General features: G+C 35.3%; 1 protein-coding gene across 5 annotated transcripts in view; it reads left to right on the forward strand.

The window, feature by feature from the left end:
• Window positions 1–12,843, forward strand: part of LOC108713301 (protocadherin gamma-C5) — a 159,982-nt gene that overhangs the window by 25,799 nt on the left and 121,340 nt on the right. The window contains exon 1 of one of the 5 annotated variants that reach the window (XM_041588775.1): window positions 3,054–5,531. The exons of 3 other annotated variants lie outside the window; for them this stretch is intronic. In XM_041588775.1, the coding sequence (XP_041444709.1) occupies window positions 3,150–5,531 (2,382 nt within the window). In that variant the 5' untranslated portion in view covers window positions 3,054–3,149. Of the gene's footprint in view, window positions 1–3,053; window positions 5,532–8,620; window positions 11,151–12,843 lie in introns of those variants that run through there. One more of the 5 variants, XM_041588774.1, reaches the window with a different exon arrangement.

The following is a 12,843-nucleotide window of genomic DNA, read 5'->3' on the forward strand; positions in this document are numbered from 1 at the left end:
TTTTTAGTGAATTTTTTGCAGTTTCGTGAATTTTGCGGGAAATTCGCAAATTGTTTTGCAAAGCGAAACGGGAGAGATTTGCCAATCACTATTCTTTAGCTACAAATGTACACGAATTTCCTTCAAATTTCCATTCTCCTTTCCATTTGTTCAATTCTAGTGGTTTTAAGAACTAATCATTTGATGCCAATTACATTTTTAATAATGGTCCTGCAAAAATATTATATGTCGTGGACTCTGGTTACAGCAGAAAATAGATACAACTGGTATATAACAATTTCCATTTCATTACGTAATGTTAAGTCATGGCTTAAAAACTATGGGGCCCATTTACTAAAATTCTGTAATGTTTACAGGGTGGTCGATTGGTTACCAATTCACAAACATACTGAACATTTTAATTTTAACCTTATTGTTACCCTTTTTCTTGTGATTTGCAACTGGGATTAACAATTGTGCTTTGTTTGATTAAAATCAATCCACAAAAATGTTCCTGATAGTCAGGAATGTATTCATATAAGTAAAATATTTAAACTGTTGTGAATGCATATGGATTCAGTTAAAAAGTTATAAGTAAATCTGCTTCTATGCATCTTTTAAACTATACCAATAGCACCTACTAAATCTGTATATATACTTTTAACAGACTGTTTCATCCTTTTAACAATCTGCTTTTCATTTCCTGACCACCTGTAGTTTACATCTATACCAAAATATATGATTAATGTTCTTTTATACATATGTTTTTACTCACCATTGAGCTCTCGGCATAGAACTGACACCCAAGTCCCTAGTTTCTACTGCAAAAAGCCAGAGCATTTAAATCATTATCCTAACATGAATGAGAGAATAAACTCTGCATGTAAATCGAATAGAGCTGTGTTTCCAAAATGTATATAGAGTGGGTTTAATAGTAGCATGCAGCAAGCCCAACCATATTCTTTCCTAATGACATAAATAATATGTAGCGTGTAACCCAAATGTAAAAGTAAAGTCTGTTCCATTCTTTAGTATAAAAAATAAATATATGTGTGTATATATATATATATATATATATATATATATATATATATATATATATATATATATATATATATATATAAGTATATGATATATACATGATTAAAAATAGGGGGTATACCAAGGCATAGTTTAAGAGTTTAAGAAAACATAGAAGACATGTTCAACACAATTGACTGCTACTATACTACTATATTCATGGAAAAAGCTTTCTCTTCTGAAACAACATTTGAACAGAAATGTTAATTGCTATAATGGTTTGCTTGGGCACAAAATGTAGAATTTTGGATGAAACCCAGAGTTTACACATCTTTACTAGCCGTCTGTGACTGCAAAACTATTGTTTCCTTTATAAATACAAAAGCCTTATTAGCATGTTATGAAAAATTGTCATTACGTTTAATTTTGTTGGCCCTTTTGGGTAGATTTATGTAAACAATAAACCTTGCAATGAAAAATGACAGAAGTGATGGGAAATAACATTTTTCTTCACTAAAATGTTAATTGCATTGCATTACCAGATACACCAATTTATATGAGTTGTGCGGCTATATCTAGCTGACCCATTTATAGCAGTGCGTGGCTTGTTTCCAAAGGATATATGTAATATAATTTATAAGGCTGTTTTAACAATTGCAAAGCAATAAAATGGCAGCAAAATTGTGTTTGTACATTATTTACAAAGGCTGCTACACAGGCTCATTACAACTTGTGCATATCACCATTATATTAGGCCTACTCTGATGAACTGGGTACAATTTCAAAGTACAAGATTAAACAATGCAAGTTTGACCTGGATATAGATCCTGCATGAGTAGTTTCTACTTCCAGAGTTCCCATAGTGTGTTGAGCCTACCCAGCAGCTGAGCCGCACCATGTCAATAATTCACTAATGTTGTTATTGATGTTTGCGCCACAAGTGACACTATTCACACACAGCTTTGCTAAAAAAAATGTTTCAATTATGCTGAGATTCCTTTATTTAAAATACCTACAATGTAGAGATTACTTTATGGCAGGAAATGTGTTACTACAGCTTCCTACACACAATAACATATGTTTAAATAAAGCATGCAACACAAGGAATATGCAGAATAAAGCTAGCAGAAATATGCAGAATAAAGTAGAATAAAATCTAGCACAGGTATGGGACTTGTTATCCAGAATGCTTGGGACCTTGGGTTTTATGTGGGTCTCCATAACTTAAATCTACTAAGAAATCATTGAAATATTAAATAAACCCAATAGTCTGCTTTTTCTTCCAATGGGGATTAACTATATCTTAGTTTGGATCAAGTACAAGCTACTGTTTTATTATTACATTTAATATTTGTACAGAGAAAAAGGAAATCATTTTTAAAAACTTGAATTATTTGCATAAAATTGAGTTTCTGGGAGACAGCCTTCCAGTAATTTGGAGCTTTCTGTATAACGGGTTTCCGTGAATGGATCCTATACCTGTATTGAATTCAATGCTGTATATACTGTAAATTGATTGTTTAATTCTATATGTTGAATGCTTGCATGGTCAATCATATTTTAGTTTTGTTGTTAAGTGAACTAAATTAATTATTATTATATTAAATTAACGTAAAATACAGTTTAGGATTTTTGTGACTTTTTGTGTTTGTGTGTGATATAAAAGTAGTATAAAACATTATGAACAAAAAAATTAATTGACATGAAAACATAAATCCATATAATTTGAATTCAAATTATATTTTATCCATATATTGCAGATCTTGGTTCTTTCTTTCCAAGAGTTTAAGTGACCTACATTTGTTCTCATGCTTGTTTTCGTATTCAAAAAATGAATAAAACTATGTATTTTGCTTGAAATTGTGGTTGACGTTAACACTATTGACCAGAAGAGGGCACACTTGTCATCCAGTCCATTTTAGCTGAACCACTAGATCAGTTCATAATGTTATCCCTCTCCACTCCTCCCTCTTACAAAAGCACCCACCCATCTTTTCACTGCCTAACAAAGAATAGCTGCTGATGTTAGTCGGTATGACAATTCCAGGGATATTTGCAAAGGAAAGGGTTTTTTTCTCATCAAAACCGTAGATTCCTGGATTTTTATATGGATTTATAATCAACTTTATTAACATAAAGGGATCTAAGATATGGACTTCCAAAGCCCAGAGAAGGATTGGAAATGGCAAGTAGTATATTTCTATTTCTTTTATAGCTGGGGCTGCGTCTATGGACAGCTTCATTATTCAGTTGCAGAGGAGTCAGAGCCAGGGACATTGGTAGGAAATGTGGCTCGAGATCTGGGGTTGACTCTGACTGATATTGAGAAACGAAGGCTGAGCTTGGGATCTGATGGAAACACCAGATATTTTATTGTTGACCAGAATACCGGAGAATTGACTGTTAGAGATGGGATTGACCGAGAATACATATGTGGTTCCAGCTTAACATGTCTACTGCCTTTAGAGCTAATCACTGAAGATCCGTTCGAGCTGTTCAGTGTAGAAATAGAAATATTGGATATTAATGATAATTCCCCCACATTTTCAACAGCTGATCAGATTATTAAAATTACTGAGATATTTGCAAACCCAGGTGTTAAATTTCCACTAGTCACTGCTCAGGATTTAGATGTTGGATTCAATGGCATGAGTAAGTACCAGATAAAATCAAACCCATATTTTTCGTTGTCTGTAAAGAAGCGTAAAGATGGGGCACTTATAGCAGAATTAGTGCTCGAAAAAATATTAGATAGGGAAGAAAAAGAAAAACATGAACTATTGCTCACTGCATTGGATGGGGGAGAGCAGCCAAGGTCTGGTTCTACTCAGGTAACCATTTTTGTGGTAGATTTTAATGACAATGCTCCTGTATTTGATCAAGCCAGTTATAAAATCAATATATTAGAAAATCTCCCTATAAATACAGTTATTGTAAAACTTAATGCCACAGATCTGGATGAGGATCTTAATGCTGAAATTAGTTATTCTTTTGATGAACATACATCAGATTCAGCGAAAGAGATATTTGACATAAATAAAAAAACAGGGGAAATATATATTAAGGGCTTTGTGGATTATGAAGTCTCACATTCTTATGAGTTATTTGTCAAAGCGATAGATGGAGGGACACCAATGCTAGAGGGACACTGCCTTGTCCAGATTGAAGTGGAAGACATAAATGATAATAACCCTGAAATTATATTTACCTCTAAGACCAAAGACGTGCCTGAAGATGCTCCAATAGGAACTGTGGTTGGATTTATCACTGTGAGAGATAAAGACTCAGGGAGGAATGGAGAAGTACAGTTGGATATATCATCAAATTTGCCATTTAAAATTAAGCCCTTCAAAAGTAGATATTCATTGGTGACTAGTGAATATTTGGACAGAGAGAAGATCTCACATTATATTATTCAAGTCACAGCTTCTGATTTAGGATCACCGACTTTAAGCAATCAGACTACAATTGTACTCAGTGTTTCAGATGTCAATGATAATCCTCCAGTGTTTTCTCAATCTGTTTACAATGCCTATATAAAAGAAAACAATGAACCCGGTGCTTTATTATATACTGTTTTTGCCATTGATCCAGATGAAGGATCAAATTCTGATCTGACTTATTCAATAAGTGAAAGGCAAATTGATGGCTCTTCTGTATCTACATTTGTGTATATTAATTCAAATAATGGTGATATTTTTGCCCAGCGTTCTTTTGACTATGAACAATTTCAAGTTCTTACTGTAACTGTAAGAGTGGGAGATTCTGGAACACCAAAATTATTTTCAGATGTGTTGCTCTACGTATTTATTTTGGATACAAATGATAATGCTCCCACTGTGCTATATCCAGGAGAATCAAAGGGATTTATAGCCCAAGAGAAGATTCCCCAGTCTGCCTCTGCTGGTTATTTGGTTAGCAAAATATCTGCAATGGATTTGGACTCTGGACACAATGCTTGGCTTAGCTACAGGATCATTGAGCCTGTAACTCAAACTTTATTTGAGATCTCTCAATTTACAGGAGAAATAAGGATAATTCGAAGTGTCCTTGAAATGGATAATGCTGAGCAACATCTTGTCATTTCAGTCAGTGACCACGGAGAACCAGCATTATCATCGACTGTTACAGTGATTATAAATTCTATTGATACCATTGCACAAGATTTACCACAATCTCAGGACTTGATCCAAAATTCTCAAAAATCCCCAAATGTAACTTTGTATTTAATCATTTCACTGGTGGCCATAAGTTTAGTCTTTTTTATTACTTTCCTCATCTTGCTAGTGAAATGCTTAAAAAGGGACAGCTATGGAAGTAGCTTTGGATTTTGTTTCTCAAGCAAATATCAGACCGAGCATTACACAGACCAGTATAAACCAACACTTTATTTAAATACAGACGGGACTCTGAAATACATGGAAGTGAGGATGGTTCCCCCAGACTCACAGGGGCAATGTTATCAAGCTTGTTTCCCTACTGCTTCTGAAAACAATGATTCTACTGTCATGAAAACAATGAATTTTCCCCAGGTAAATTTTTTTTACGTGATCAATAATAATATGAGTGTAATTAGGTTTGAAAATCTTTATATTATTAATAATGTTTCTGTGTCCAATAATTAATGGGTATATAATTATTACATAAAGTTGCTTTCATTAGAAATGTGGTTTAAACAAATTTATTTTAGCAGATAGAATATATATTTTTTGTTTAACTAAATAATTATATCAAACTTGCCTTGGAAAACATCTATTTCCTTGAAAAAAATGTTATTTCCAATTTCTACCTTCCTGTCAGGAGTCCCATGGTTCTGATATAGCACAAAGCACTGCGTATCTTGACAGCGCTATATAAATAAATGATGATGATAGCACGTCAGTGCAGGCATCAGGCTCACTGTGGTTTTGATGCAGCAGGTAAGGCTCAGAGTGGTTCTGATGCAGCACGTCAGGCTCACTGTGGTTCTGACGCAGTGCAGCATCAGGTTTGCCGTGGTTCTGACGTGGCGCATGAGCGTGGACATCCCTTTGTTTTGGGACGTCCATTACGTCATGACTTGAGAATCGTGATGCAGCACTGCTGGTGTAGGGGAAGATAATTGTAGTGTTCTCAAGGTCAGGACTTTGCTTAGACAGTGTCTTGGTGTTTTCCCAAACTGTACTAATCTTTGAACTTTTGTCCTCTGAATACTGACTTCGGATTAGCTTACCGACTATGCTCCTTAAACTTCCCAGAATTGTTACTATGCTTCTTGGATTCTCTCTGATTGTCCCACTCTGGGAACGCTTGCCTTCCTGGTTTGACCTATTGTTTCTGGTGGTTTTCCTGCCCATCCTGACCTCGGCCAATCTGACTTCCTGATTCTTCACTACAGAGAGTCGAGTTTGACAACTACCATTCATTGGTTAGCGGCTCTCATACCTTCCCCTAGCAGTCGTTCCTCTGTTCAGTTTGTGGACATACGGTGGGGTATTGTAAAAGTGGTCGTCCTTCAGCAAATTGGTTCCAGACTCCGGTAAGCCTTACACTTACTGAACAGTGGTTCCGATCACGGCCTCAGCACTTAGTGAACATCCAAAGAGTTTGTAGTTGGTATCATTAACATTTCTGGTTATCATAAGCATTTGGGTCAAGTCTAGACTTTTTTTCAAGGGTTATTTGTGAACCAGATTTTTAAATATTGTTCTGCTTTAATACCTTGGGAATTATGTAGTACAATATTTTATAAAATGCAAGTTGTTTATAGTAAGGGCTGCAATTTATGCAGCACATTTACTGCACCATTCAGTTCCTTTATTCTTTATAAATATAAATCACATTATGAGGTCCCCTGAGAGTGTTCTGCTCACTATTCATAGTAACTTCCAGTAATGTGACCAAGTTTGCAGTAATCCATAAATAGTATTCTATTTGAAATGACATTGTTTTTGAATACCAAGTATTATTACTTTAATATTTTTCCTGTATAATTTTTTAAATGTATTTACCTTTTTGCAAATTAAATTGATATTGCCCAAAAGCATGCTCATGGATTAACTGGCTTCTGATAAAAATCGACTATATTGCTTGTGTAGCAGGTGAATGGGTTAGGGTCTGCCTCAACCTTCCTTGGGTTACTATACACTGGTTCCAGAAGCCAGGAAAGGGGTCCAACTCCCAGCAATTTCTGGTAGGCACACTAGACTTTATCTTCGAGAGGGGCCCGCTTATGGGATAGAGGAAGGAATTACCACTTTGGTATTAGCACACACTTAACAAATTAGTCAAAATGTGTTTACTTCATTCTTTCAGAATCCACAATTACAGCATACCAGTGTCGGACTGAGCTGGCGGGACACTGGGAAAAAACCCGGTGGGCCCCCCGCCCAGACCTGTCCCCCGTTCAGGTGCCCCGTTAAAAAACTTGTGCCGCTGTACCTCAGCACAGGCATGCGGCATTATGACAGCACTGGGTTTCGCACAGCAACGCACATCGGCATTCGCGCAGGTACGCAATACACCTGCAGGCGCACACTACACCGTCATTCGCACAGGCATGCGCTGATGTTAGTTGGGAAGGGGCCCCCGGTGACTGCCTGGAGGGCCCACCTTCTCGGTGGGCCCACATTGCTCCAGTCCGACCCTGCAGCATACAGACAGGCAGGTACCATTTTGTGAACATTATCAGCATAAGGTTTGCATCATCCTTAGGATGTGTATATGCAACAGTGCAGGATTGTGAGACTGTGAACAGGAGAGGAAGGGAAAGTGTAATATGTGAAGTGGTTGCTATAATAGCAGCATAGAGGCAGGGGGTGACATATCTGGTTGACAGTTAAGGTCTATAAATATGTTTTAAAAAAAATTTGGGGTTCATGTCTAATTTTAGATGGGTCCTCTTTAAGTGCTGCTGTTCGCTGTGCTATTTCATACTGGTAGTGATTGCACCATGTAATTCTGTGGATCACTGTATGCTTTGATACCATTTAAGATACTTTTGATTGCAGGACCATTTCATATTAGTAGTCACCTTTATGCCTTAATGTAGAAGGAATCTACAACAGCTGGCAGACACTGTATCATTTTAATAAGCAGACTAGACTGATCCTATATAAAACAAGTTTTATGTAACTGCTAAATTCACTGTTGTCTCTTAAAGGGGGGGTGAGATCTTTGCAAATTCCTGGTATATTCTGTTATACAGTATTCTATCCATCAATAGACCCACTGAAATTTGACACCTTTACTCTCTTTTAGCCCTTAATCTAGTCCTGTCCACAAGCACATGATTAAAAGTATATGTATGCATTTCAACATTTTTTTAAGTACTTTTTTTAAGACTGAAATACAATAATCATTTGAGTGTTACATTATTTAGAAGAAAAACAAGGCACACAAGTATTTTGTTGTGGGAGCTGTTATTTACATTAGAACTACTGTATCTATACTTTTGTCTGTATTAATATTTCAAATAAACTCAAATTTGTTTTGCCTGAAATATTTGTGCTGAAATGAACACTTTTGGCCAGGAGAGGGCAATCCTGTCAACTATTTTTTAAGCTAGACCATTTTTCAGCTATTCACCATGTTATACTTCTATACTCCTCCCACTGACAAAAAAACACCCTCCCATGTTACTAACAAAGAAAGGCTGCTGTTGCTATGAAAATCCCAGGGATATTTTAAAGGATTATTTTCTTGTCAAAGCATCAACATCAAAACAGAAGATTCATGGATTTCTAAAAGGATCTATATTCTATTTTATTTTATTTAAAGGGATTTAAGATATGGACCTCCAAAGCCCAGGAAAGGATTGGAAATGGCAAGTAGTATATTTATTTTTCCTGTATAGCTGGGGCTGGGTCTCTGGGCAGCTTCGATATTCTATTGAAGAGGAGTCAGAGCCAGGAACATTGGTAGGGAATGTGGCTCAGGATTTGGGGTTAAACCTGGCAGATATTGAGAAACATCGACTGAGTTTAAGATCTGGTGCTAATGACAGATATTTTATTGTTGACCAAAAAACTGGAGCTTTGATTGTTAGAGATAGGATTGATAGAGAAAGCCTGTGTGGTTCCAGCTTAACATGTTTATTGCCTTTGGAGCTTGGCATTGAAAAGCCTTTTGAACTGTTCAGTGTAGATATTGAAATATTAGATATTAATGATAACTCTCCTTCTTTTTCATCAGCTAAACAAATTATAAAAATGACAGAGATATTTGCAAATCCAGGTGTTCGAGTCCCTCTTAATACTGCTGAGGATTTAGATGTAGGAATTAATGATATTAGCCAGTACAAGATTACCCCAAACTCATTCTTTTCGTTGTCTGTAAAGAATCGAAAAGATGGGACACTCATTGCAGAATTAGTACTTGAAAAAAAATTAGATAGAGAGGAAAAGGGGCAACATGAATTATGGCTGACTGCATTTGATGGGGGAGAACAACCAAGATCTGGTTCTACCCAGATAACCATCATTGTCTTAGATGTTAATGACAATGCCCCAGTGTTTGACCAGCCAAGTTATAAAATCATTTTAGCTGAAAACCTCCCATTAAGGACAGTGGTTGCGAAGCTTAATGCCACAGATCTAGATGAAGGAGTAAATGCTGAAATGACTTACTTCTTTGATCATCACACATCGACTGCAGCAAAACAAGTATTTGATTTGGATTCAAACACAGGGGAAGTATATATTAAAAAATTTGTGGACTTTGAAGACTCACATTTTTATGAGTTATATGTAAAAGCAATAGATAAAGGCACACCACAACTAGAGGGACGGTGTCTTGTCCAGATTGAAGTGGAGGATATAAACGATAATAGTCCAGAAATTATTTTTACCTCAAATACCAATGAAGTGCCTGAAAATGCTCCCAAAGGAACTGTGGTCGGGTTTATCACTGTGAGAGATAAAGACTCAGGGAAGAATGGAGAAGTTCGTTTGGCAATATCATCAAATTTGCCTTTTGATATTCAACCTTTCAAAAACAGATATTCATTGGTGACTAGTGAATATTTGGACAGAGAGAAGACTGCACAATATACTATTCAAGTTACAGCTTCTGATTTAGGTTCTCCTGCTTTAAGCAATCAGACTGTGATATTTCTTAATATTTCAGATGTCAATGATAATCCTCCCATTTTTTCTCAGGCTGTTTACACTGCCCATATAAAAGAAAATAAAGAACCCGGTGCTTTATTATGTACTGTTTCTGCCACTGATCCAGATGAAGGATCAAATTCTGATCTGACTTATTCAATAAGTGAAAAGCAAATTGATGGCTCTTCTGTATCTTCATTTGTGTATATTAATTCAAATAATGGTGACATTTATGCCCAGCGTTCTTTTGACTATGAACATTTTCAAGTTCTTACTGTCACTGTAAGAGTGGGAGATTCTGGAACTCCAAAATTATTTTCAAATGTGTCAGTGTACATATTTATTTTGGATACAAATGATAACGCTCCCACTGTGCTATATCCAGGAGATTCAAAGGGATTTATAGCCCAAGAGAAGATTCCCCAGTCTGCCTCTGCTGGTTATTTGGTTAGCAAAATATCTGCAATGGATTTGGACTCTGGACACAATGCTTGGCTTAGCTACAGGATTATTGAGCCTGTAACTCAAACTTTATTTGAGATCTCTCAATATACAGGAGAAATAAGGATAATTCGAAGTTTCCTTGAAATGGATAATACTGAGCAACATCTTGTCATTTCAATCAGTGACCATGGGGAACCAACATTATCATCGACTGTTACAATGATTATAAATGCTGTTGACACCATTGCACAAGAGTTACCACAATCTCAGGACTTGATCCCAAATTCTCAAACATCCCCAAATTTGACCTTATATTTAATAATTTCACTGGTGGCCATAAGTTTAGTTTCTCTTATTACTTTCCTCACTTTGCTTGTGAAATGTTTAAAAAAGGATAGTTATGGAAGTAGCTGTGGATTTTGCTTTTCAAGCAAATACCAGGCCAAGCATTACACAGACCAATATAAACCAACACTTTACCTGAACACAGATGGGACTCTGAAATACATGGAAGTGAGGATGGTTCCCCCAGAATCACAAGGCCAATGTTATCAAGCTTGTTTCCCTACTGCTTCTGAAAACAAGGATTCTGCTTTTGTGAAAACTTTGAATTTTCCTCAGGTAAAATTTATTTACGTGAATCAAGTTTATTTCCAATAAATGTTATATAGCAATAATTATTAAAAAAGTAGTTTTAGTTGGGAAGTTGTACTATTGGCATACAAAAATGTCTTGGTCTAAACAAATTTTTTGCTGTAGCTATAAAACCTTGTTTTTTGTTTTTTAAGGGTAATGTTGAGTTCTCCTGGTCTTTTAAAAAAACATGTATATACATAGTGGTGTTATTCTTTTATAGTCTTATATGCAGTCAATTGATTTTATGGGGTTTAATTTAGCATATAGATAAATAGATAGATAGATAGATAGATAGATAGATAGATAGATAGATAGATAGATAGATAGATAGATAGATACAGAGATAAATGGAGATACATATACAGATATAGAAAGAGAGAATGATAGATAGATAGATGAGAGCTGTATAAATAAATATATAGATAGATGATAGATACAGTAGATGTAGATGATAGATAGATGATAGATAGATAGATAGATAGATAGATAGATAGATAGATAGATAGATAGATAGATAGATAGATAGATAGATAGATAGTGAGCATCCAGTTTGTAAATGGTATGATCAACATTTGTGGTTTGATTGGGAATAATACTTTATAAGTTTCAAATTGTAGATGTTCTAGTAAAAACATTAAGAGCTTAAATTCCTATTCATAAACTAGTTACTACCTTTTTTAAATCTTTAGATCCCCTGTGTTCACCATGTCACTTTCACTTATTTTGCCAAGATTACATTAATTCTCAAACTATCTATTAGCTTTCTATTTTAATAATTTATATAAGAATAGAGAGGGGATGCACACTCAATAAAGAAAATAATACTTAGTTAACAAAGGTGGTATTTTAAAAATTCTCTTTTATATAGTGTATAGCAAACAAATATGCATCAGACGAACTGATATATTATGCACAACAGTATTAGCACAAATATATACATACCACCAAGTCACAAGACCAAGGCAAAAAGGGACAAACCACAGGGTGCAGATACACTTGCCAATGATGTTCACAAATAAGTTATTGTAGAATTGTTTTGTTTTATTAATTTACCTCTTTGCAATTCAGTTTTGAATTTCCCAAAACATGCTCTTGGATTAAATCTCTTCTCTAAAAAATGCTTATGGATTTGGTGGGGAAATAAGACCATAAATGTGGCACAGAATGATGGGAATGATTAAACATTCTCTCAATATAGTACTGTGTAGCATGTTCTACACTTATATATTGTATTATAGATATGTTCAAGATAATAATAATAAATATGCCTTCCCTTAAAGACTTTAACTGTTATTCAAACAAACCTCTATTGCGAAGATTAAAATTAAATTGTACATAGAGGGGCAGATTTATCAAGGGTCGAATTTCGAAGTACAAAAAACTTCGAAATTCGATTATGATTATGATTACTTTAAAATGGATTGTCCTAGTTTAAGGCAGATTTAAGTATATGCTTTCATGTCTGGAGGGGCAATTTTGATTTAAAATAAGCCTTCCTTAATACAAAGCCAACGCTTATGACCTGGATTAAGTTGGGGCATCAGTTTGCTTTTTAGTGTACATTAGATCTATGTAAGCATAATGGTCATTTCAAAATAAGTACCAGCACAACAAGACAATTTCCTTGATGATTCATATGTTCACAGCAGTGGTGTATGAAGCTGGGCCTCTAGATCTC

Source organism: Xenopus laevis, chromosome 3S, assembly GCF_017654675.1.
Source record: "Xenopus laevis strain J_2021 chromosome 3S, Xenopus_laevis_v10.1, whole genome shotgun sequence".
Lineage (NCBI taxonomy): Eukaryota > Metazoa > Chordata > Amphibia > Anura > Pipidae > Xenopus > Xenopus laevis.